This window comes from Heptranchias perlo, chromosome 29 (genome assembly GCF_035084215.1).
Source record: "Heptranchias perlo isolate sHepPer1 chromosome 29, sHepPer1.hap1, whole genome shotgun sequence".
NCBI lineage: Eukaryota > Metazoa > Chordata > Chondrichthyes > Hexanchiformes > Hexanchidae > Heptranchias > Heptranchias perlo.
The window spans coordinates 7,467,221-7,494,456 of record NC_090353.1 but is presented as its reverse complement, the minus strand read 5'-3'; the positions used below and the strand labels follow the sequence as shown (position 1 = coordinate 7,494,456).

The following is a 27,236-nucleotide window of genomic DNA, read 5'->3' as shown; positions in this document are numbered from 1 at the left end:
TAACAGGGTCAAACACGAGACCAAAACTGTGGAAAATGGTACAGCCTGTGACCAGTGGCCATGGAAGGAGGGGATGCAGAGGGAGCGGAGTTTATGGTGGGGACAATAGCTTCGGGCTTCCCAATGTTTATCTGGAGGTTAGTGGGTGAGAAGACACAGGTTCAAACTGGTAAAAGACTGATTGGGGGAACGTGCATGGGAACACCATCACCTCCAAGTCCCCCACCAAGTCACACACCATCCTGACCTGGACATATATCGGCCGTTCCTTCACCGTCCTGGAACTCCCCACCTGACAGCATTCTGGGAGCACCTTCACCACATGGACTGCAGGGGGTTCAAATAGAAGGCCCACCACCACTGTCTCAAGGGCAACAAGGAATGGGAAATAAATGCTGGCCTTGCCAGTGACGCCCATATCCCAAGAATTAATTTTTAAAAGTTCACACAGAGCGATCAATACCTGAAATGGACTCCCAGGTAGAGGAGGCCAAAATCCAGGAATCAATTCAGAAGCAATTTGTTCTGCAATATGGAGACTGTAGGGTCTTTCTGGATTAATTGGTATTCTTTCTCATCTGTAATTATCTTCAATTATCTCGTGTCTAATGCCGCTACTGACTCAACACCAGCTCTTAACATGTTGAGTTTGTGGGCGAGCAGAGTTGGATCCACGGGTCTGTGTCATCTGCCGGCACAGACTGGGCTGGGAGCGGTGTCTCTGGACATGGTTGGACAATAGTTGTCCCATCACTCGGACACTGACCCATAGGTTCACCGCTGCTCCGTTCCCCAGCGGCCGCTACACTCAAAGCGGCCAATGTAATTGACCCCACTACCCAACCAGTGATGAGCCCAGTCATCCCATTGGTACTCAACCCTCCAGGCCCCGCCCCTGGGGGAGGGGCATAGGTGACGTCATAAGCTAATTGACTATTAAAGTTGGGACAATGGCCATTCGGAGGTCAGGTTTTTATTATCAGGGAAATTGTTATTTGGATAAGGAGTCTGGACTCATTTGTGTGGCTGGTGTTTCTTTGTTAAATTTCTGTAAGTATCTTTTTTTCATCTTGTTAAGATGTTCCTGGGTAGTTTTAGAGCCGTTTAATTGATGTGGTCTAATGTGGTTCTCCATTCAGCTCAATTACTCAGCTTCTGTGTGGGTATCTGCAGTGATTCAGTCCTGTTTTGAAAGTAGGTTTGGTCCCTCCTTGTTACAGTTCACACACAAAACCTTAATCTTTGTTCTTTTAGCTACTGCTGGCCATAACCTGTGACTTTGGTGCCTTTCTGTTTTTAATGAATTGAATGTTGCCTTATTTTACAAGTGGGTGTGGCAAGGGAGATGCTGTAATGTTTCTAGAAGTAACTATACCTGTAATGGTTTTGGTGTAATCTTCATGTGCCAGGGGAGCAGGTGGGAGGCTTGGTCCCATGTGCCCTTCACTCAAGTCTGACTACTGGGGATCTAGTTTGGGGGGCCCTGGCTTGCACAAAGAACTGGGAGTGGATTGCCAAGGCCGAACAGAAGTTTGGTATGTGGGTGGGATAATTTCCCCCCTCCATAACTGGCAGGAACCTGGTGATAAGGTGTGAGATACTTGTGGTGTTGCCCTGTGGCCAGGGTCTGGCCCATTCCCCATAACTCTGCTGTTAGTCACCTGAGCCACCTTCCACTTTGTCTGTAGGGCCACCATGTACAAGCCCCCAGACAAAGTGGGGAAGAGTGTCCCCAATGCCACTCTGATCCTGATGGCCACCTTTGTATGTGGCTACCTCAGGATATGTGTAGAGCCCCAGTACACAAACACCAAGTGTCTCTACAAGCTGAGTTTCTACCTGTCTAACACCCATGCTGGCTGAGCAGGTGCACAATGTCCTGTCTAGTTGGACTGTTTCCTTTCTCTTTCTTCCTGAGGAGGAACCCTTTTGACCACAAGGCTGTCAAACAACGGTTGACATGAAATGTTCTGAATCCTGTAAGGAATGGAGAGGGTGGACTTGACTGGTTTCTTCCCTGACCAGATGGTTGATGCCATTTGGCAGAATGTTTTGTCATGAACTGACCAACAGGCACCAGGATGTAGCCTGAATGGTGGTGAGAAAGGCCCTCTCTGTGCGGCCCCTCCAACCCACATGGAACCACAGTACCACTGTGAGGTACCCTTGAGCCTGTGGCAGGGAGAAGACTGTCGTCCACCTCCTGATGGGCTGCCCCTTTGGGCAGAAGGTGTGGAGAGAGATGCATTGATATCTGTCCTGGTTCATCTCAAACAGCTCGGTAACACAGGACACAGTGCTCTAAGGGCTGTTCCCTGGGATGGACACAGAGACAGATATCAACTCTGTGAAGGAGGCCCTTTGTTCCACCTAAAACATGCTGGCCTTCCAGCTGAAGGAGCTGTCCATGACTGAGTTTTGCCGACTGGCATACTCCAAGGTCCAGGCGTACATGCTGTGGGACACTGAGGTGTGACCTAAGCAAAGGCTCTATGGGGTAAGGCCTTGTACACAATGAGTCATAAGAAATACTGTATTTGAATTGTTGTAGATTGCTTTGTGTATGATCTGTAATGTTTTGGTTGAATTGTACTGGTTTTGAATTGTGATATTTACATTGAACTGTGTATCCTTAATTTTTTTTATTCGTTCATGGGATGTGGGTTTCGCTGGTGAGGCCAGCATTTATTGCCCATCCCTAATTGCCCTTGAGAAAGTGATGGTGAGCCGCTGCCTTGAACCACTGCAGTCTGCGTGCTGACTGTTCTCCCACAGTGCTGTTAGAAGGGAGTTCCAGGATTTTGACCCAGTGACAATGAAGGAACGGCGATATATTTCCAAGTCTGGATGGTGTGTGACTTGGAGGGGAACGTCCAAGTGGTGGTGTTCCCATGTACCTGCTGCTCTTGTCCTTCTAGGTGGTAGAGGTCGCGGGTTTGAAAGGTGCTGTCGAAGAAGCCTTGGCGAGTTGCTGCAGTGCATCCTGTGGATGGTACACACTGCAGCCACAGTGTGCTGGTGTGAAGGGAGTGAATGTTTAGGGTGATGGATGAGGTGCCAATCAAGCGGGCTGCTTTGTCCTGGATGGTGTCGAGCTTCTTGAGTGTTGTTGGAGCTGCACTCATCCAGACAAGTGGAGAGTATTCCATCACACTCCTGACTTGTGCCTTGTAGATGGTGGAAAGGCTTTGGGAGTCAGGAGCTGAGTCACTTGCTGCAGAATACCCAGCCTCTGACCTGCTCTTGTAGCCACAGTATTTGTGGCTAGTCCAGTTATTTTTCTGGTCAATGGTGACCCCCAGGATGTTGATGTTGGGGGATTCGGCAATGGTAATGCTTTGAGTATGATCTGTAGTGTTTTGGTTAAATTGTACTGGAGGTGGTTAGACTCTTGTTGGAGATGGTCATTGCCTGGCACTTGTTTGGCCTGCATGTTACTTGCCACTTATCAGCCCAAGCCTGGATGTTGTCCAGGTCTTGCTGCATGCAGGCATGGACTGCTTCAGTTCCATTCGCAACCCCTCAGATAATGAACACTGCAATCATCAGCGACCATCCCCCATTTCTGACCTTATGCTGGAGGGAAGGTCATTGATGAAGCAGCTGAAGATGGCTTTTTTTTTATTATTCGTTCATGGGATGTGGGCGTCACTGGTGAGGCCAACATTTATTGCCCTTGAAGGTGGTTGGGCCTAGGACACTTCCCTGAGGAACTCCTGGAGCTGAGATGATTGGCCTCCAACAACCACTACTATCTTCCTTTGTGCTAGGTATGACTCTAGCCACTAGAGTTTTCCCCCTGATTCCCATTGACTTCAATTTTACTAGGGCTCCTTGGTGCCACACTCGGTCAAATGATGCCTTGATGTCAAGGGCAGTCACTCTCTCCTCACCTCTGGAATTCAGCTCTTTTATCCATGCCTGGACCAAGGCTGTAATGAGGACTAGAGCTGAGTGATCCTGGCAGAACCCAAACTGAGCATCAGTGAGCAGGTTATTGGTGAGTAAGTGCCGCTTGATAGCACTGTCGACAACACCTTCATCACTTTGCTGATGATTGAGAGTAGACTGATGGGGCGGTAATTGGCCGGATTGGATTTGTCCTGCTTTTTGTGGACAGGACATACCTGGGCAATTTTCCACATTGTCGGGTAGATGCCAGTGTTGTAGCTGTACTGGAACAGCTTGGCTAGAGGCGTGGCTAGTTCTGGAGCATGAGACTTCAGCACTACAGCCAGGATGCTGTTGGCCCGTAGCCTTTGTTGTATCCAGTGCACTCAGCCATTTCTTGATCACGTGGAGTGAATCGAATTGGCTGAAGACTGGCTTCAGTGATGGTGGGGATATCAGGAGGAGGCAGAGATGGATCATCCACTTGGCACTTCTGGCTGAAGATGGTTGCAAACACTTCAGCCTTGTCTTTTGCACTCACGTGCTGGACTCTGCCATCATTGAGGATGGGGATGTTTACAGAGCCTCCTCCTCCCGTTAGTTGTTTAACTGTCCACCACCATTCACGACTGGATGTGGCAGGACTGCAGAGCTTTGATCTGATTCTATGAAATAAAGTATATTTTGAAATTTAAAGAAGGTGAGCTATTGGTGGTTCCCTGGCACAGCTCAAATACTGGAGATGATGGTGATTCTTCAGTACATCAGTTGATCAGGCAATGAATGGGGATGGGTTTTTATCTTACTCCTTATACCAGCCTCATTAAGTGGTCTAACTTTGATTTCCTTGAGGCTGCTTGGCATTTCATTGAGTTGCATTGACTAATGTTGGTTAGTTATACTGACTCAATACTATGACTTCAGTTCCTTGTGTTAATGCCTTGCTCAGTGCCCTTTTTTAAAAAGGCAATCATCACCAGAACAAACCAAGATGACCTGGTCTTGGAAAACCCTGGTCCATGGGGGCTATTGGTGATGAACCAGGCCACTCATCTATTATCTGCCTGGACTCCTCTAAGTTCATGGTTAGTTTTTTTTAGCTGCCAATAGATTAACAAAGCACGATGCCCCAAAAGTCTAATGTGCCCAACAAAGCAATGCCTGGGTTCTGTGGGATTCTCATCTTTACCTTCTGCTAAGAGCCTTCATTTTTCTGGTAGAACATCAGTTTCTGGGAGTTTTTGTAATGGAGCTGAGCATCCATTTTAATCTTTCATCTCTAGTAGGTGTGTGAACTGTGTCTGAATAGTGATGTGACTCAGTACTTTGATGAAGGAATTACAAAATGATGGCATCCTTCCTTTATTGGAACTCTGTCTTGGTTTTATTTGCAAGTTGGATTTAAAAATACCAACAGTCACCTTCAACAAAAAGCAGCTGAGATTGAATCCTTTACCTAGAATCAATAGAAATGGAATGGGGTCTTAAGATATTGGGCACATCCAAGGTTATGGGCCCTGACTACATCCTAGCTGTAGTGCTGAAGACATGTACAACAGCAGTAGCTGCCTCACTTGCCAAACTGTTCCAGTGCACCTATGATATTGGCATTCACCTGACTTCTCATTGGACAGTTCTCCAGGCATGTCTGGATTTAATTGGCCAATTACTGTATTGGCCCTGTAATCATCAGCAAAGTGATTAATAGAGCTATCAAGTGTCCCCATCTTTCCAATAACCAGGAGTGAGACTGAATTCTCACCTGGATGGGTGTAGCTACAACAACAACTCTAAGCTCAACACCATCCAGGACACAGCAGGACTCTATCCATCCCCACCACCAGGGCCCTGGGGTTGCAGTATGTATGATGTACAGGAACTTGCCAAACTTGCTTTGGCAGTACCACCTAGTCCCATGACTTCTAAGCCCAAAGCAACAATGTCTTGGGGAAAACCATTGGCTCCAAGTCTTGCACTGCCTTGACTTGGACATGTACTGCTGGTCCTTGATCAGTGGGTCAAAGTCTTAGAATTCCCTACCTAATGCCATTTATGGGAGCACCATCTCAATTTGAGAAGACCCCACATTGCCACCTCAGGACTATGAGGAAAATGCAATAAATATGGCCTTTCCAGTGTTTCCCACCTTCTGACCACAAAAAAGGAACAAGATGAGAGTCCAAGCTATTGTTCTCCACATTTATTTTCACCCCCTTCCCACCCTCCTCCAACACCACAGCTATCAGGTACATCATCCTGACTGAGATGAATGCTTCATGATTTCTGGATAGTGGGTACATGGCAAAGTGTGTACTTGAAAACTTGTAAAGGTTTATGTATCCACTGTAAATATTGCCTATGAAATTGAGCTCACTGCAGTGTATAGGCCAAATGCTGCACTGTGGTCCATGTGCAATTTCACTCTGACGTGGCTGTAATTTCAATGCTAGTATATGGGTTTTAGTTCAAGCTCCCTGGATATTGAATAAACCTGATGTGTATTTTTGTAGCTCAAATGACAAGCCATATTTCAAGGCTCTGGTGTTATGTGACCAGGTGCGTTGAACTGAAATGCTGAATCATCTCTATGCTGCCATCTTAACTGTAGATTTCAGTTGGGGGTCGAACCTATCCTGATTGGCCACTTGGTGTCTCTTAACCCCCAGTGTATTACCATCTCTTCTAACTGATTTGGTTTAGTTTGGGGAAACTAGTTTTACTCTTGGTGTTTTTCTTCTGCAGGTCTAAAACTGGAGATATGAAGCTTGCTGTGTTCCTCTTGGTTCTCATTTACAATCTGATCATCTCCCTGCAATGTGGTAAGTTCATGGGGAAGAAAATGGGTAATGAAGGCAACATGGATGTGAAAGTTAACCAAGTGATCATCCTTTGTTCAATTTCCTCAACATTGAACACTTCCTTTGCTGCATCAGCACCGATCGAAATATTACAGCATTGTATCTCCCTTTTTAAATATTGGACTTGCCTTTGCTGAAAGTGGTCAGTGATGGTGTTCACTGTGAAGCTGTGTATAGCATTTGCTTGCACCAAGTTTAGCTTTGCACAGTTAGTGTGGTCTGTGGAATAAATGGGAACTTCATAGCATTACAGAAGTGTGACTTGAACCACTTCCTACAACCCATCCACCCAAAGCAAACTTGGTAGTGGGGGTTGGTATTGGCTCTGAAGGAAGCCTCTGACTTATGGAACTATGGGAATCTGATATTAAGGCAGGAAGTTGTGAACTACTGGAACAAGGAGGGTTTTTCGAGGAGCAATTGAGCACCAGTTAGGAATGTATGAATTGCTAGATGAAAGACGATTCAGTTTACCATCTATCTGGTAGCCACATAATACAATGATGATGCTGTTGACTAATCATGGCTATTAATCTCTCATTAGTGTACAACAGACCCAGACATGAGGTGAGGGGAAAACCCCCAATGGTGGGAGAGTTTGGGAACCATAGGTCTAAAGTCACCTATGGGGATGTTCGCTGCTGATTGCAGAGTGTTCAGTTCCATTCGCAACTCCTCAAATAATGAAGCAGTCTGAGCCCACATGCAGCAAGGCCTGGACAACATCCAGGCTTTCGCTCATAAGTGGCAAGTAACATTCGTGCCAGACAATGACCGTCTCCAACAAGAGAGAATCTAACCACCTCCCCTTGACATTCAACAGCATTACCATCGCTGAATTCCCCCACCATCAACATCCTGGGGGTCACCATTGACCAGAAACGTAACTGGACCAGCCATATAAATACTGTGGCTACGAGAGCAGGTCAGAGGCTGGGTATTCTGTAGTGAGTGACTCACCTCCTGACTCCCCAAAGCCTTTCCACCATCTACAAATCAGGAGTGTGATGGAATACTCTCCACTTGCTTGGATGAGTGCTGCTCCAACAACACTCTAAGCTCGACACCATCCAAGATAAAGCAGCCCGCTTGATTGGCACCTCATCCACCACCCTAAACATTCACTCCCTTCACCACTGGCGCACAGTGGCTGCAGTGTGTACCATCCACAGGATGCACTGCAGCAACTCGCCGAGGCTTCTTCAACAGCACCTCCCAAACCCGCGACCTCTACCACTTAGAAGGACAAGAGCAGCAGGCACATGGGAACAACACCACCTGCACGTTCCCCTCCAAGTCACACACCATCCCGACTTGGAAATATATCGCCATTCCTTCATCGTCGCTGGGTTAAAATCCTGAAACTCCCTTCCTAACAGCACTGTGGGAGAACCTTCACCACACGGACTGCAGCGGTTCAAGAAGGCGGCTCACCACCACCTTCTCGAAGGCAATTAGGGATGGGCAATAAATGCCGGCCTCGCCAGCGACGCCCACATCCCATGAGCTAATTTTTTTTAAAAACCTGTTGCTCCTAAGAATGTTTTTCCAAATGGTGAGAAGCTAGGAATTGTGGCGGAGCAGTGATCCATAGGGGTCCCTGTACAGAAATCACTCGAAGCTAGTGAACAGGTACAAAAAATAATTTAAAAGGCTAATGGAATGTTAGGTTTTATCAAGGGGTGGAAGTTATGTTGTAGAAAGCTCTGGTTAGACCCCACCTGGAGTACTATTAGGTTTTGGGCTCCTCGGGAAGGATATATTGGTCTTTGGAGGGGGTGCAGCACAGATTCAGCAGAATGATACTGGGGTTAAATATGACAGGTTGCATAGACTAGGCTTGTATTCCCTTTGAGTATAGAAGATTAAGGGATGATCTAATGTGAGGTGCTTAAGATGATTAAAAGATTTGATAGGGTAGGTAGAGGGGAAACTATTTCCTCTAGTGGAGAGTCCAGAACAAGGGGGCATAATCTTATTTAGAGCCAGGCTGTTCAGGGGTGATGTCAGAAAAGGGTAGTGGAAATCTGGTACACTTCCTCCAGAAAGCTGAGGCTGGGGGTCAATTGACAATTTCAAAACTGAGATTGATGGATTTTTGTTAGGCAAGGGTTAGGGAACCAAGGTGGGCAAATGGAGTGAAAATACAGATCAACCATGATCTAATTGAATGGTGGAACAGGCTTGGGGCTGAACAGACAACTCCCGCTCAATGAGAATGAATCAACACTAACTGCTTCCAGCATTTCCCTAGAGAGTCTGTTCCCTAGATTGACCACTCGCTCATTGAAATAATGATTCCGCAGATTAGTTTTGAATTTGCCCCTTTTCAAGAGCAGACCGTGTCCTCTGGTTTTACAGTTCTGGATAAGATGGAACAGTTTTGTCTTTCAATCTAATAATTGAAATATAAACAAATGCTCAGGAGGCTGACCTTTAAAGACAAGGGTGCAAATGGAGCATAAACTGCAGAAATACCAAAAACTAATTTTTTTTTTACAAATTTGAAAAATTCTAATCTACTTCTGATTTGCATTATCATTTTAAATTGTTTAATTATTTGAATTAAGCATCAAAGTGTGGACATTGTCAACCGTACAGAAGACTGAAATATTGATTTAATGGTCGTATACAAAATTGTTCAAGAGCTTGATTATGTTCCCCTTGAGGCTATTTCAACTAGATAGGTTGGGGATGACCAGAGATCATGTGATAAGCTGTGTAAGAGTAGGGCTAGAATATATGTTAGATGGCTCTTCTATCCCAGAGGATAATAGACCTATTGAACAAGTTACCGGCTCATATAGTGAGTGTTGGACCAGTTCCTGATTGGGAAGATGATGATGATGATGTCTCATTTTAAAAAGTTGGTAAAATATTGGGTGCTATACACAATGTGATCTGAATTAGTTTGAATCGCCTAAGGGGATTGGAGAGGAATTTCCAAGATGTTTTTTCTCCCTGATTGGCCTTGGGTTTGTGTTTGCCTCTCTCACAGGAGATTGACTGGGAATGGATGCCTACTCAAATGCTTGTGTTAGTTCTGTGGGGCAGGCTTGATGGACCAGCAGATTTTTCTCCAGTCTGTCAATTTTCATATGTTCACAAATGGCTTGAATGCTTGGAAGCTAGCGATTGGAAGATTTATAAATCACGGATCCATGATAAAGCAAGAAGTTGAGGGTTATTTCATTTTTACCTTTTCTTAACAAGTTTTCACCACGTCAGCAGATGGTGTTGCAGCTGTGATTAGAGAGGTTTATTAAAACACCTCCTACTCTTCAATAACTTGCTTCTGTCCTTCCCCATTTCCATCCTTTGACCTGTCTAATTTAACCAATTAATAGTAAAGCTAATTCCCACTACAAACTGGATTAAGATTGCCCAAACTCCACTCATAGGACCCCCACAGACAGAGGGGACTCTATCCCATCAACTTGGGCTAGATTTGAACCCAACTTCTCAACACTGAAAGGTAATAGAAAACTGGAACTCTCTGTCAAACGGCTGTGGTTCCTGGGTCAACAGAAATTTTCAAGACTAAGACTTTTTTTAGAAATGGAAAGAAGGCAGGTAAATGGATTTGAGATACAGATCAGCCATGATCTAATTGAATGGTGGCACAGGCTCGAGGGGGTGAATGGCCTACTCCTGTTCCTATGATACATTTTTAAATATAAGCTCAGGTTTTACATTTGTGTGCACTTGCAATCCCACACTAGAGTGGGCAGAATACTCACTTGCTGTGTTTTTCAGAAGCCTATGAGTCACTGATGGTGCCAGAAGTTGTTAGCCTGGGAGTCCACAGCATTCAGAAGATCAGAATTGCTCTGAGGTAGGTCCTGTTGTGAGGTGGCACTTGGCTAATCAAAGCCAAGGAGACCTGGGATTAAGTGGCTTAGATTAGGCATTGTAAAAATAATGGCCACTGTTCGTTCCTGCACGTGGTAGAAGTGGCTAGCATCTAGTGTACTTCTGGTAACTGAGTCATTCTTGATAGAAGGCAATAGTTTGATTTCTGTTTTTTCTCCCAGTGCACCCCTGCAGGAGACTGTAGTGATTACATTCAATGTGACCTTCTCATCCAAACCAACTTGTATTGTTCAACTCCCTGAGCAAGTAAGTAACACATTTTTCAGACCTGTATAAACTACCAGAGCCACAGACAGGGTGGTGGAATTCTGATGTAGGAAACTTCATTCTGAGAATGTTGGAGCCAAACCTTTTCATGTTTAACAATTGAAGCTTTTTCAAATGGGTCAGAGCTTTAGGACCATAGGATTCAGATCCCATCCAAGTCTGTCTGACTGGTGTTCCTTCTATGAATCTGGGTCCACTGGTTGCTGCCCATTTCCAGTCAGAGATGGGTGGACTGCAGATACACTTCTAATAAACTTGGAGGCCTGGCCCAGAAGGACTTTTTGTAATTTAGTAATGATTGATGGGATATATCATGAGACTGTTTAGTGTATTAGTGGAAGAGATTTATCCATGTGGAATTTCATCATAAGTACAGCACAGGAGGAGGCCATTCAGCCCATCATGCCTCTACTGGCTCTTTTGAAAGCTATCCAATTAGTCCCATTTCTCTGCTCTTTCCCCATAGCCCTGTGAATTTTTTCCCTTCAAATTTGTTTTATTCATTCATGGGATGTGGGCATTACTGGTGAAGCCAGCATTTATTGCCCTTGAAGGTGGTGGTGAGCCACCTTCTTGAACCACCTTCTTGAACCACTGCAGTCCGTGTGGTGAAGGTTCTCCCACAGTGCTGTTAGGAAGGAAGTTCCAGGATGTTGACCCAGATCCAATTCCCTTATCAGTTACTATTGAATCGGATAGGTCAGGGGGGTAGGACTAGCTGGATTGCTCTTGCAGAAAGCTGGCATGGACTTGACTGGCCTAATGGCATGTTTCTGTATTTGCCCAGATATTCTCCTCCCTCAGCTCTTCTCACAGCCTTTCCCTCCCCCAGCCCTTCAGCTATGAAAGGAGTTCCTTGGGGCTGGTCAGTGCTTCCTTCCAGGAGGTCTGAATACCATGGGGGTAATTTTCCTCTGGGCTTCTCCTGCTCCACTGTTGTGGCTTGGACTTTGGTGGGAAACCCCACATACATGTTAACAGGGTCTCTGGTGGAGCTATAGTGGCAGAGCAGGAGAACTGCTGAGGAAATTCATTTCCCAGGGCTTTGGCAGCCAGCACAATGCCTGGGATTCTTCCTCATTCAGAGAAAACAATCCTTGGAAGAGTTTGGCTTTGTGCAGCTATATTGATCACATGGTCTGTCCCTTTCACTGCTGTCGGGTTTTATTTGTTTTCAAAGGTCAGTTCCTTTTCAGTCATAAGCTGTAGTCCATTTTGTTTGCACACAGGGGAGAAATCTCTTCTGTTGGTGAGGACTCTGTTCTGAATCCTAAGCAGAATTTTCCTCCCCTTGCTACATCTGCTCCATCACAAGTTTGCCCTGTTGCTCACCTTCCCTACTGGACTTATTAAAAACACTTTCCTACACTATTGGGATGGTTTGTGCCAGTGTAATTTTAAACTGGCCTTCTCCAATGTGGCATTAACCTGCTGCCCTTTGCATCATCCTTGGGCATGGGGTCAGCTTCCACAAGTATGCTGACATCACCCAGCTCTACCTCTTTCAACTCCTCTCTGCCTCTTATTAGGCTGCTTGGCTGATGTAGTCTTAGATGAGCCATAATTTTCTCCAGTTAAACATCAGGAAGACCAAAGCCATTGTCTTTGGCCCCTACCAATATCTCTATACCTTTGTCACTGATTCCATCCTCCCCAGCCACTGTCAGTTGAACCAGACTGTTTGCATGCTTGGCATTCTGTTTGACCCTGAGATTAGCTTCTGGCCCCACAATCCTTTCCATCACAGACTGCCTACTTCTACCTTAACCTATCTGCTGGAACCTGCATCAATGTCTTAGTGACCTACAGACTCTGCTATTCTAATTCCCTCCCATCTTACATGCTCCATATACTTCAGCTCATCAAAACGCTGCTGCCAATATCCTTTCCTGCATCAAGTCCTACTCACCCATCACTCCTGTCCTTGCTGATCATAATGCATTCAATTTTAAAATTGTAAGTTTAAATTCCTTTTGTGGATTTGCACCTCCTGATCTCTAACATCCTCCAGCCCTACATCCTCCTTCCAATTCCCTTTGCCTTACCATTGTAAAATCCACCTCTCTCCCTTTGTTGCCTTAATGTCCATTTTATTTCTGATTTTTATGCCTTTTGTGTTGCATCTTTTAATGTTTTACATTAAAGGTGCTACATAAATGGACCCTCCTTCTGGACAGTGTTCCTTTTGAGACTTTATTCTAACGACTTGACTATAAACTGACTTGGCTTGTGGTTGGAATGAAGAGCTCAACTGTGAGGCCTTGGGCTTTGTACAGCCCTTGTGATGCAAATTTGGGACAAGCATTGAATTAAACACTTCTGTTAGACATTGTGTGAACAGTCTTATTAGAGACTCCATTAAACTCGTATGTTAGTCTAGCTGCACACTTTCAGATTAACTGCACTCTACTCTCTCCTCACTGGCACTGACTATATTCCTCCCTTGACCCCTGCCCTTTTTAAATGTAGAAGACTAACTTAGAATTTCTCATTCTCAGATCATGCTGCCCAAGTCTGTAAGCTTAAAGTCTTTCACAGTTAAAGGAATTGAGGTTGGACAGGTCACCGTCTACCTGGAGACCAACAACAGCAATCTGACCAGGTGTGTCTCTATCTGACTTAGTCCAAGCTTCACTGACTCACTGTTCTATGACTCAGTCCTGGATGTTAATCCTGTTGTCTACAGTTGTGACTGGGAAGTGTATTTATCCAAGTTGCAGCCATCTGGTTGTATTATGCAGGAGATTTTCTTTAAGAAATACTTAATGTTGCAAAGAATTACAATCAGTAGTTTAAAATAGCCTATGTCACATTAGGATTGTATCCACTTTTTTTTCCACAAATGGATTTAGGGTGGTGGGAGAAGTTACAATTAAGGGTTTGGTTTTAAAACAAAGTGGAGATGGAAGGTGATTAAAATACTAATGGTTTCAGTTTTGATTCCTCTAACTATAGAAACAGTGAACAATTGGTTAGCTTGTCTCAGCAATTGATTAAATACTTCATAGGAACAAGGGAATTAAGTGAGAAAGACCAAGGTCCATCTAGTTCACCTCCTGCCATCTTGGTAGTCACATGATACAATAATGGAGTTGCTGACTAATCGTAGCAATCAATTGGTCTACAGCAGAGCCAGAAATGTCTGAGGAAAACACCAGTGGTGGAGAGCTTTGGGAACCATAGGTCCAAAGTCACCTTTTTCCTCCCAAGCCTGTTACACTCTCCACATGTCAGGTCTCAAATTACACATGTACTGTATCCCAAAATGTGTTCTGAAATAAATCTCATTTGCAATTGACACTAATTACTTCCAGTGTCTCCCTAGGGAGCCTGTTCTATAGATTGGCCACTCACTCAGATATTTCAGCAGATTAATTTTGAATTCCCTGCCCCTTAAAGGTGCAGGCTGTGCCCTCTGGTTGTACTGTTCTGGACAAGGTGAAATAGCTTGTCATGGTCTATATTTAGTCCTTGTTAGAATTCTAAACAGCAATCATTGTGTTGAGGTCCCTGGTCCCAGACACTTGGCAGGGGTTGTTTGTCAAAGTCCCTCCTTTCAGGTTGTGAACATGGAGATAGAAGTTGACAACCTAGGGCAGATGTTCAACTTGCTGCCAGGTGCAAAGCTGGCATTGCAGATTGGCTGCTCAGTGTAAAAACTGTTTGGTTTTCACCTCCATTGGTTTCAATTCCTGGTTCCAACCTTTTCAGGAGCACCTTGTGGGAGAGGCATGAGCAGGGCATGTTGGGAGTATTAGCAGTGTGGGAATATAATCCTATTTATAGGACTGCATTAAGCCACAATCCATATGGATGGAGTTGAGGAATGGAAGGGAAAATGGCACAACACTCGATGTGCATCATAGGCCACCAGATAGTGAAGTGGGGATATACAGAACAGGGCAATAATGGGTGAATTTAACTTACCTGAGGTGGACTGGGATAAAAGTAGAATGCATCCAAAACACATTCCTAGATCATTCCTCCTTCCAACTTAATTCTAGGAAATGAAGTGAAGCAGACAGCTGAGTAGGAGAATAAGGAAAATAGTAACCACAACATAGTGGGTTCAGCTTTTTAAAAAGGATGAGGGCCTGGAACTGGGTGGTGGGGGATGTGCCACCATTTAAAAAAAAATCCCAAACTTTTAGAAAACATTATTCAGGGTATATAACAGAACAAATGTACAAAATAATGGATAATTGAACAATTTAATGTTGGCTGAAATGTATGAAATGGATTTCTTTAAATTGCACTAGGATTGAGCAGACCAATCTCATTTTATTAAAATATTATCTGATGGTAATGATTCTGATCAGCTTAATGACTCTGCACATGATTTATTTCTGTTTGAATCAATCAGAATTTTTAAGTTGAGTCAAATACAAAACAGCTGTCAAATCAGTGTGAATTTGGGGATAGGGAACAGTTTAATTAAAGCCCCCCTCCCTATTGAATCCTCAGCAGGGTTTAAAAAATGATTGCATTACAATTGTACATCTTGTACATTAGTTTTGGCTGCCTCTATGTAAGGCAGGGAGCAGTTGGTTCATGAAGAACCTGAACTGAGGGAGGCAATGGATAGAGACAATCCTTGCGGCAACTGAGGGCTTTTGGATAGCAGTTGTATAAAACAATTTAAATTAACTTAATTGTTTTGATTTACAATGTACTAATGTAATTGTAAAGTATACTTTAGCTCAATTGTAGAAGAATCTTTAACAGTATTACCTGTCTGAATTACTTAATTTGTAAGTGAAATATGGAAATTGATAAACAATTATTACAATATGCCAGGTAACTTGGGTTCATTTTAGCTTCTGAAGTAAACTACATGTTTAATAGTATGGTGACAAAAACTGCTAATTGCACTAATCATAGACTCCCTAAAATGTTATTTGCTACCAGTGCCTTAAATATGTTTCTTTAGGCTAAAGTAAGTTCTCTGCAATTTGCACTAGATGAAAAGCTTACATTTTAATTAACTGCATCTCCTCACTGAATCCTCATGAAGTTTTCTGATTGAAATTATCTCTATCCATTGGACAGTATTTGTGGAGACTGGTCTCTGAGCAGCTGGACCACTGACCTGCACTAGATGTGGACATCTGCAGTACAACACTCCCATCCAACCAAACTAACTCTCACCCTTGCTGCAAAGTAATTGGTAGCTGATGTCACCTCAGCAGCATCTCCACCAGAGAGCACTGGTTTGGTGCGTGGACAGGACGATGACATGCACAGCACATAATAAACTGCTGTGCAGCCGCCCACTCACACAGCTTAGAGGGAACAGTGGCTATGCCTCCTAGTTCTAGGCTCACCAGCCAGGGGAAACAGCCTCTACCATGTCGAGCCCTCTAAGAATTTCATATGTTTTCAATGAGATCGCCTCTCATTCTTCTCAAGGATATCAGGAGATAGCTGAACCTAACCATAATTTTCCTTAAATAGGCAAATTGTGCCATGGGACTGTAGCATACCCATATTTCTATTGTTTAGAAACAATAATCCAGGACAGAATTAAGCCACTTGGATGAGTGTGGATTAATTAGGGAAAGCCAGCACAGATTTGTTAAAGGCAAATCATGTGTAACTAACTTGATAGTTTTTTGATGAGGGTAGTGCAGTTGATGTAGTGATATGGACATTCAAAAGGCATTTGATAAAGTGCCTCATGGTAGGCTTGTCAAGATTGTGGCCCATGGAATAAAGGGGGCAGTAGCAACATGGATACAGAATTGGCTAAGGGACAGGCAACAGTAGTAGTGAATGGTTGGTTGTTTTTTGGACTGGAGGGAGGTGTACAGTGGTGTTCCCTAGGAGTTGGTGATGTAGACAGGCTAATGGCATAGGCAGATAAAATTTAACAGAAAAATGCAATGATACATTTTGGTAGGAAGAACAAGGAGAGGCAATATAAGCTAGAGGACACAATTCTAAAAGGGATACAGGATTAGAGATCTGGGGGTATATGTGCACAAATTGTTAAAGTGGGCAGGTTGAGAAAGCAGTTTTTTTTTTAAAAAAGCAGATGGGATCCTGGGCTTTATAAATAGAGGCATAGAGTACAAAAGTATGGAAGTCATGATGAACCTTTATAAAACACTGTTTTGACCACAAATGGAGTTTTGTGTCCAGTTCTGGGCACTGCACTTTAGGAAAGATGTGAAGGCCTTAGAGGGTGCAGAAGAGATTCACTAGAATGATTCCAGGGATGATGGGCTTTAGTTACATGGCTAGACTGGAGAAGCTGGGGTTGTTCTCCTTGGAACAGACAGTTGTGAGGAGATTTGATAGAGGTATTTAAAATCATGAAGGGTCTAGATAGAGAAACTCTCTTCCCAATGGCAGAAGGGTCAAGAACCAGAGGACATAGATTTAAGGTGATTGGCAAAAGAACCAAAAGTGACATGAACTTTTTTTTAAACAGTGGTTAGGATCTGGAATGCACTGCCTGAGGGGGTGGTGGAGGCAGATTCAATCATGGCCCTCAAAAGGGAACTGGATAAGTACTTGAAGTGGGGGGGGGGGGAAATTGCAGGGATTGGGTGGGGGAGTGGGACTAGCTGGATTGCTTTTGCATTGAGCTGGCACAGACTTGATGGGCCGAATCGCCTCCTTCAGTGCTGGAACCTTTCTATGATTCTAACATCTCCAAGAAAGAAGGATACATGAGGTATCTATAGGCCAGCTATTGTCAGTTATGACAAGCTCTTGGATCTCAAATTATGGATTCTAATTAGGGAGCATTTAGAAATGCATGGGTTAATCAAGGACATCCTGCATGGATTTGTTAAAGGCCACTGATGTTTGACAAGTGTAAGTGTTCTTGTTTTTTGAAGAGACCAGTTGGATGGCTAAGTGAATGCAGTAGATGTTTATATATGGTTGCTATGGGTTTTCAGAAGGCATTCAATAAGATGCCTCACAGGAGACTCATTGCACCATATGCCTAATTTTTTTGTAAGAGGAAATGTGGCAGCAAATTTGCAAGATGGATGTAGAAGACTTCAGAAGTGCCTACAGGCCAGTAGAGTGGCCAGATAGGTGGCAGTGACATCTACAACTTAATGTAGAGAAGTGATATAATAAATATTGGGAGGAGAAACAAGGGATGGGAGTAACATTAATGGGGAAAATGCTATATGTGGATGAAGAGGTTAAGGGGTCCAATACACAATTCCTGCAGTTGGCTTTTAAACTGTTTTTATGTATTGTGACCCGATTGAATGGACCAACAACCAAACTTAAACGAGGCAAAAGACTTAATTCGTCACAATCCTTGTCCTGCTGACTAAATGGGATCTGCGTGGTTTTTTTTATTCAGATGGTAAGATTGTGTTGAATAACGTCAGGCCCATAGTTTGGGACCTTTTTGTGTTGCTACTTAAATTGCATGTAACTTAATTAGGCCTGGCTCTGTCCCTTCATTGCCAATCCCCCTCTTAATGGCCTGAATTGTTTTGTAGGACTCCAGTGCGAATTCGTTTTCTTGTGGTGCACAGCAGTGCCCTGAAGACAATAAACCAGGCGATTGGTTGGATTTATTTCTTGGCTTGGTCCATCTCCTTCTACCCACAGGTGCTTGAAAACTGGAGGCGTAAAAGGTAAAGGCCAGTGCTCTGGGTAATTGTAAATGGTGATACTGAGAAAGATAGGGGACTGTTTCTGGGCTCATGAAACCGAACATTTAAATTCCTGTTCAGCCCTTCACTGGAGTTTAATGTCCAGGTTGTCCTGGAATATGCTGACTCATAGACCCTGTGTACTGGTGGATCCCTCACAATGTTGCTTAGAGTTGCAGGACATGATGTAAGCTCAATACATGCTATGTACAAATAGATCATAAGTTGCAAGTGGAGCTGGGATTTTGAGGACGATTGAGCTCAGTGGATTAAGTGACTGACTGGGTCAAATTTCATATTAACTGATGCTGTTACTCAGTGGGTTGGAGAAGATGCTTCTTTTTACAAGCACAGGGACATTATAGATGCCCTAGGAACAGGTGTAGGCCATTCAGCCCCTTGAGCCTATTCCATCATTCAGTCAGATGATGGCTGATCTGTCATAACTCCATTTACCCATCTTGGTTCCATAACTCTTGATACCCTTACCAATCTGTTATGAACATTTTCAATCTCCACCCCCCCAATCTCAAAAGCTCTTTGAGGAGAGTTCCAGATTTGCACTACCCTTTGCATGAAGTGCTTCCTGACTTCACTCCTGAACAGCCTGGCTCTAAAGGATATGCCCCTTGTTCTGGACTCTCACTGAGGAAATAATTTCACTCTCTACCCTATCAAATCCTTTAAATAATCTTAAACACCCCTTAATCTTTTATACTCAAGGGACTAGAAGCCTCATCTATGCAACCTGTCCTCATTTAACCCTTTAGCTCCAGTATCATTCTAGTGAACCTGTTCTGCACCCTTGGGCCAATATATTATTCCTGAGGTCTAGTGCCCAGAACTGACCAGTCTCCAGATAGTCTAACCAGAGCTTGTTATGACTTCTACCCCTTTCTATTCCCAGCCCCCTTGAGATGGAGGCCAATATTCAATTAGCCTTTTCAATTATTTTTTTGTACTTGCTGTTGAAGCCTAACCTGTGTGCAACTTGATGCCTTTAAGGTATTGAGTGTAATTGCTGTATCCCACTCAGGTCTGCAGTTATTAACTTACAAACCACTGGTACATCTAGGTTTTTTGAACCACCTGTGTCCAGGGGTTGAGTTTCCCCTTTAACCTAGAGGGGCATTTTTGACTTTGGATGACCATTTCTTTGGTTACTAAGTGGCCAGCCCCTTTTTTAATGGGGGTAAAATGGTTCCAGACATCCCTCAAGGTGCAATGGTCTTCACTACAGACAATGCCTGTGGTGCTGACTGGGATTGTGTTCAGTACATTTGTACTCCCGTACTGGGTCTATTTAAAGATTATTTAGCCTGTGCTCTTTGACCTCTTTATGCAATGCGTTATGATCTGGAATGCATGGCCTGAGAGGGTGGTGGAAGCTGATTCAATAATAACTTTCAAACATGAATTGGATAAATACTTGCAAGTGGGGGGAGAATTTGCAGGGCTATGGGGAGGAGCAGGAGTGGGACCAGTTGGACAGCTTTCAAAGTACTGACTTGATTGGCCGAATGGCCATTCTGTGCTCATCATCCTATGGCCTGCTCAGTGATGTATTTCTGATCTTTTATAGTGTGATCGGATTGAGTTTTGATTTCCTGGCACTGAATCTGACTGGTCACTTGGCGTATGGAGTGTTTAACATTGGCCTTTTCTGGATTCCTTATATTAAGGTAAAGTTTTGAATTGGTGCCCATATGCCTCGTGATGTTGACTTGTCATAGTGAATGGAGCATGGATTCATAGGAATTACAGAAGGTGGATATTTGGTTGTTTGGAGTCTGCACTAATGCTAGCTCTTCAACCTGGGCTGCTTACTATAATCCCAGGAATCCAAATGACTGGAAGGGAGTGTTGCAATGACAAGAAAACACCATTCAGTAGTTGTGGTTTAAGAGCAAAAATTTCATTTTTTACCCCCCTCCCCCCCCAACCCACACAGTGGTTAGGATCTGGAATGCACTGCCCAAGGGGGTGGTGGAGGCAGATTCTTGTTTTTGGGATTCAGAACAAACCATTGCAGCCTTTTTTTTGAAGCTGACTCCTCCTGCAGTCTGGAGTTAATTGCAACACTGATTCCTGCTGATCTAGCCTTGTACAACTGGCACGTGCTGTACATGGCCACACAGATCTGTGATTTTGGAGCAAACCAGCCATTCATTCCCTCCACTCCTTTCCCCAAATATCAATATAATTTGAGGACATTGGGTGCCAAATGACTTGCCTTCAGACCTGGTGCTAAATCATCAACATGTCTTTTAAACCACTTGTGATACTGAGTCTACAGTCACTGCCCTTGGCAGATAACTAGGCCCATTGTGTTCCAGGATGACAGAGGTCCTATTTGCCACTATTGAGATGCTGGTTTCTATCTTGATCAGTATCAAGGTAAGCACATCTAGGGTCTAGACAGAGTAAATATGGAAACTGCTTCCATTGGTGGGTTAAGAACCAAAGGGCATAGATTTAAGGTGATTGGCAAAAGAACCAAAGGTGACATGAGGAAAAACTTTTTTTACACAGTGAGTGGTTAGGATCTGGAATGCACTGCCCGAGGGGGTGGTGGAGGCAGATTCTCTCATGGCCTTCAAAGGGAACCAGATAAGTACTTGAAAGGAAGAAAATTTGTAGGGCTACAGGGATAGGGCAGGGGAGTGGGACTAGCTGGATTGTTCTTGCATAGAGCTGGCATGGACTTGATGGGCCAAATGGCCTGCTCCCATGCTATAACCTATGATTTCTACATACTTCTGACTAAATGAAGAATCCTGCTGGTGCTCCATTTGATGAAGTAACTGAAGTTAATGCCCTAATGGATAGACCACAGCAATTGTATATAAAATAGTGATGAGTAAGCTTTGGAAAGTTACTCATGCAAAGCTCTCAAAGGTCATGTAGAATATCAAGCTGAGTTGTTGCCAATGCATTGTTGCTTTGAAGACACACCTGGGTGTGGATATCTGAAAACAGAAGCTTGCAGTTTTCATAATGGGAGAAATTGGTCCAGTGAGCAGGTACAAGATGCATTTGTGTGGTGCAAGGAGATCCTGTTCGTTACCTATACCTGTGAGGGGCAAAGCCCTTAAACAGAAGCGTCAAGCATGGTGACCAGGGAATAGGTTCCAGTCTTGATGTGCCAGCAGGAGGATCCAGGTCATTCTTTGTGGCCATATCTGAGTTGGACACTTGTGGCCACTGATGTTGAGTGTCCTATAAAATGCATGTTGGTGAGCACTTTTTCTGACTTTAACCCAGTCCCCGAAATCTGTCTTTCCAGAACCAATTTCTCCAGCGTAATCCAGAAGGAGTGAACCCAGTGGAAGCAAACGATGTCTTTTTCAGCCTCCATGCTATCTTGTTAACAGCAATTACAATCTGGCAGTGTTGTATCTACGAGGTCAGTATCTCCAGTGCTGTGATCCCATTTGAGCAATTGTTTAGTGTAAGTTAGAGACTTAAGAACACTCTTATAGTTGGACTAGATAAGACCATTTGACCCATTGGGACTCATCGAGTAGTCTAACTTTCTCCTCCAATGCCTAAACTCTATCTCTACCACCTTGTCTGGGCCATTACTGGAGACATTTATGAACTTGTCTTGCATGAAGGTTCTTTTATTTTTCAATTGTTTTATATTTAATTTCTGGTCCATTGACAACTCATCTTAAAGTGATCATGAATTGCTTTATCCAGTCCCAACTACTTCAAACAGGTCTCTCCACCCTGCCCCTTTACTGCCTTCTCCTGGATTGTAGAAATTGAGTTTTGCCCAATAAGATGTCTTTTTTAATATTGAAACCATTCTTGGTACTGATTTCTGCACCTGATGCTACATCATAATTTAATGCACTAGAATAATCTGAAATGTGATCTGACCAGTGCACTTAACAGTCTGAATAAACTCATCCAACCTTCACACCCCTGTTCTGGCTTTATATACATTTCCCAGCCTTCTGTTAGTGTGTGTCTTAATTGCCTCCCCACTGTTTAGACATTGCCAGAAACATGTCCACTCTTGTCCCCTAGGTCTGAGTCAGAGTCCCAATCCAATCCATTTGTATAGAGCACTTATTTTTGTCCCATGTGCAACTTTTTTTTTGCATTTGTCTGTTTACAGCTGAGTATTTAGATAATTTATGCAAACTTGGTTTTTAACTGCACTCTTGATCTTTTCTGCAATTTTGACCATCTTGCAATTTGTTTCATTTTAAGTTCAGCTTGTTTATGCAACCTCTTCATTTGGGATACTCATTAATTTGAATTCTTTCTCTTTACTGTGATACAGCGAGGGGCACAGAAAGTGTCCCAGTTTGCTACTGGATTACTGGTGGGCTCATGGCTGTTTGCCCTTATCGTTCTCATCATGGCTCTAGCTGATCAAATTACATGGCTCCAACTCCTCTACTATTTCTCCTACATCAAATTGGGCATCGTGCTTGTCAAATATGTCCCTCAGGTAAGGGTCTGGGTGGTGCTTGTACATAACCTTATGGCAGATTTAAATGCAATGAGCAGACAGCTTTATAGTTAATCCAGCCATGTGGATATAGGTGACAGCTGTGGTTCAGTGGGTCGCACACTTTGTCAGATTGTGGGTTCAAGTCTCCACTCCAGTAACTTGAGCACATCTAGGCTGACCCTTCAGTGCTGCACTGTCAGAGGTACTGTCTTTTGGATGAGATGTTAAACTGACCTCAGGTGGATGAAACAGTGCCATGGAAGAATCTTTTTCAAAGAGCAGGTGATTTCTCCCCAGTGTCCTGGTGAATATTTATCCCTCAACCAACATCACACAGATTATCTGGTCATCACCTTGCTGTTTGTGGAACCTTTGCTATGTGGAATTTCACTGCTGTTTCCTACATTACAACAGTGACTACACTTCAAATGTGCTTCAGGATGTTCTGAGGTTGTGAAAGGTGCTATATAAATGAAAGTTCATTCTTTAACACACAAAATCCTGAAGGTCTCACTAAGTTGTTCCAATCTTGAAGAGGGATAATAAACATGCCATCTCCTCCCTCCACCCCCCACCCCCACCATCAGCCTTCCTGTTCAATAGGGGGTGGTTATCAGTGGCAACAGGACATTCTCTCGTGTGGGGAACAGTTAAGTTTTCAAACACTAGGTGAAATATGTGGGCCTGAAGATGGCTTTTGTCAAACATATATGTTCTGTGTTAATTTCTCATGTCCATCAGCCATCTGTGGTGATAATGGGCCATTTTGAGGTTTGCCTTCAGTATAAAAATGAGATGGAGGGTGGTCTTGAAATTGAATTAATGGAGTTAACCCAAAGTCTCTTTAATGTCTGATCAAAGCTCCCTCCCTTTGGAGAAGACTTGCTGCTCTTGATTCTGAACCTCATTCAAAGGGATTACTGGGATAATGCCCCAGAGCCAATTTGACATTCGCTTTGCTGCCACTAGAAAGCCAGGTTCATTGCTGATTTGATATGGATAGTCCCCTTGCTCTTTCAACTGGCACCAACCCAGATACAGTCCTTCCTCTGGTTAAAGTTACAGTGCAAAATGGGCACCAGATTGCAGTGCAGAAATTGCTAAATGGAAGATCATGAGCCAGATTCCCTAAAGGGACACTGTCCTGTGACCCATTATTGGGGATGAGCTACATTCCAAGAATGACACAACTCGTGAAGATAAGACCCAAATGTCTGTACAATGAGATGTGCACAGATGCACCTTCACTTGTGGGCCATCCTCTCTTGTACACTATGCCATCACTGTGCATTGTCCATTTATTAAAAATGATGGCAGCATTTGAGACCCTCACCTCAAGGTTAGCAGCTTCAATGGTCTGGTCACACTGCAGCCTTTTTTTCCAGGCCTACATGAACTACCGGAGGAAGAGCACAATTGGTTGGTGCATTTGGAATGCGCTGCTGGATTTTACTGGAGGCATTTTCAGCCTTCTGCAGATGTTCTTGCAATCCTACAACAATGGTAAGGCACCATGTGATGGTCAACTTGTAAATAAATGCTTGCTCGTCAATCTCCTGTGGCATTGCACAGACTAGGCCAAGTGTACGCATTGTAAAGCAGAGTTTGAGGGCAGGGAGTAACTGGATCAGAGAGTGCAGATGCAATTTAGTCACTTTTAAAGCCATACTTCCTTTTTTAAACTGATGTAGGGCATTAAGTTTGACTCATCTTGAGTATGACGTGTTCCTTCATTACAATACCAACCTGGGACTGGAATGTTCTGTTCCTCACCTGGAAAGGTGTAGAGCTTAAACTGTATCCCAAGTGTCTGAGGACCTGGCTCCATATTGGAAATGTATTTTAGTGCATGATAAATAAGCCATTGCCTTGCAGAACTTGGAGCACCTTAGAGGCCTCCTGTCCAAAAAGAAAACCTATTGTTTTTGTAGCTCCAGTAACTGCCTCCCCCTGCCCCTCTCATTTGAAAGATTTGACTCATTCACTGAGGTAGTGCTGTAGGTGGTTGCCCTCTGGTATTTTGACCAAGTGTCCATTATTCTGGAGTCTTGACTGACTGCTGGAAGGTTTGTGCAAATGGAAAGGATGTCACATCCAAACTCTGGCCTGTCCTCACCTCGTGCCCTCATGTGGGAGTCTCAATAGTGATCAGGATTGGGCACCCTGGGGGGGGTTAGCTTTCACCTTCACTGGGTGGTGAACTGGCAGAGCAGATAACCCATTGTAGAACTAGGAATGATATTTTCATTCCTATGAACATTGGGCCAGTGATCACTTGAGTGATTAAAGTTACCTCCCTCCATTTATTTTTGCCTTTCTTGCTCTGATCCTGTCCTCTATTTGGGTCTAGATGTGAAATATAGACTGACATTTGCTTTAAGCTGATGGTGTACCTGAAATCATTGGATGATGAGCAGAGTTGTTTGCTGAACAAGTCTACTTTGCTTTTTGTTCCAGATGAGTGGATGCTGATTTTTGGAGACCCAACAAAGTTTGGTCTTGGACTGATCTCCATGTTGTTTGATGTTGTCTTCTTGGTGCAGCATTATTGCCTGTACAACAAACACAAAGTCTATATGTCACTGAATGATGGAGCCTCTTCTGGAAGATAGCATTGGAAATATTGGCACAATTCAAATCATAACTTTATATACACTGGCCAGTAATGATTTGAGAATGGACTCACTAATGGCTAGGGTATACTTAATTTCAAATGGTTATTTAACAGAGAATGCTGCTGAAGAGTGTTTGTTTCATCTCCTGTGCAACTGGTTTGGTGCTGTTACAGAATCTGAATTCCTCTTGTAGTTTAGAGAAGGTTTCTTTTAGTCAAACCTATAGAAAGTCTTAAAGCCTCAATCCTTGGAATAAGATGAAGGCTTATACAGAGACCTGAAAAGATGCACAAGTCTTAATCAGATAATCCCTCTAAAGACAGAGAATGTTTCAGACTGGAAAAATGTAACATCAGCAACTTGTGACATGTTGCTTCCTTTTTTGAGACTGGAACTGTGCACCTCAGGCCAAGTCACTTTTTTGATTCTTTTGAATGCCCACAATTTAATCTCTCCCTAGTTTCTGCCTGATAGGTAAAATGCAATTTATACATATGTGCCTTCACTAGAATCTCCAGTTAGGAACCAGCCAATAAAGTGTGCAGCAGATGGCACTAGATCAATGGACAATCTGTCAATGTGGTGACCCTTTGCACTGTCCCCAATAATTGAGATAGCCTAGACATTGGAGATACAACTGGAACCTCATTGGGTGATACTGAGCCTTGTTCCTGCATTCTTCACATAACTGCTAATCAATCCTGTTCACCTTGTGCACCTCCACAATGGTCTGTTTTATGGATTTTTTTTTTTCAAGGCCTGATGTCATGGAATCATAGGTTACAGCACAGAAGAAGGCCATTTGGCCCATCGAGTCAGTGTAAAGATATTTGGAACATGGGTTCTCCCTTCAGATGTGGGACCCAAGTTCAGTCAGTCAAAATGCAGCTGAGTAATGTACAATCTAATGTTAAAAAGACACTTTTTTTTGTTTTGAACTGTAATCCTGTGTAAATTTTTGACAACACCAAGTGTTTTATAATTAAATCATAAGCCCTTTGTTTATAAAAAAAAAATAGTTCATTTCTTTGCTAACTTGACTTTCTGATCTATGCTCCATGACTGCAGATTTCTATTAATTACAGCTTCATTGTGATCAGCCCTTCCTGACTCCAGGGCAACTTTGCCATTGTATATACTGTATGGCTATTCTGTGGTTATAATGGATGAATATCAGTAGAAATTTAGTCAAGTTTGCCACAACAGATAATAGGATTAAAAATGGAGGCATTCTGAAGTAGCTGCTTCTAATAGTTACAAGATTTGCCACATCTTTTCAGGGCTTGAAGTTGCTGTTTTTCCCTCCTATGCTTGGCTTTTAATTGCTTCGTTTGTTCGGGAAGTTGAGGCAAGGACAGTGAGAGCAAACTAATCTCATGGTAGGACTGTTTCTGGGACAGTTGGTACCCTAGTTATACAACATTGGATTTAGTCAAAGCAGCCCATTGTAAGATGGTGCCAGTGTAGTCAATGGAGACTATAATAGGCTGGTGTTCCACTCAGTAAAATCCTGTCCTTTTACTCCTCCAGCTATAGACACACATTCCAATTTTAATAACTTCCCAACTGGATGTTTATTAAACTCTTACTTCACCACATTTACCAGTTTCTTGAGGTTTATTCTCTCCTCCTCTTC

At 43.5% G+C, this 27,236-nt stretch overlaps 1 protein-coding gene across 1 annotated transcript; it reads left to right on the top strand.

Moving 5' to 3' along the window:
- Window positions 1-976: 976 nt before the first annotated feature.
- Window positions 977-26,621, top strand: LOC137299720 (cystinosin-like). The gene is made up of 11 exons (XM_067968657.1): window positions 977-1,050; window positions 6,634-6,710; window positions 10,506-10,584; window positions 10,784-10,868; window positions 13,388-13,491; window positions 18,362-18,499; window positions 20,100-20,199; window positions 21,804-21,923; window positions 22,812-22,982; window positions 24,371-24,488; window positions 25,443-26,621. Exons 2-11 carry the CDS (start codon window positions 6,650-6,652, stop codon window positions 25,595-25,597), a joined length of 1,131 nt encoding a protein of 376 aa, XP_067824758.1. The 5' UTR covers window positions 977-1,050; window positions 6,634-6,649; the 3' UTR covers window positions 25,598-26,621.
- Window positions 26,622-27,236: the final 615 nt, after the last annotated feature.

Bases quoted from the DNA above. Each gene is read 5' to 3' on its own strand.
- LOC137299720 (XM_067968657.1), top strand. From the start codon at position 6,650: ATGAAGCTTGCTGTGTTCCTCTTGGTTCTCATTTACAATCTGATCATC. The intron at 10,585-10,783 runs GTAGGTCCTGTT...TTTTTCTCCCAG, and splicing joins AAGATCAGAATTGCTCTGAG to TGCACCCCTGCAGGAGACTG. The intron at 18,500-20,099 runs GTAAAGGCCAGT...GATCTTTTATAG, and splicing joins GAAAACTGGAGGCGTAAAAG to TGTGATCGGATTGAGTTTTG.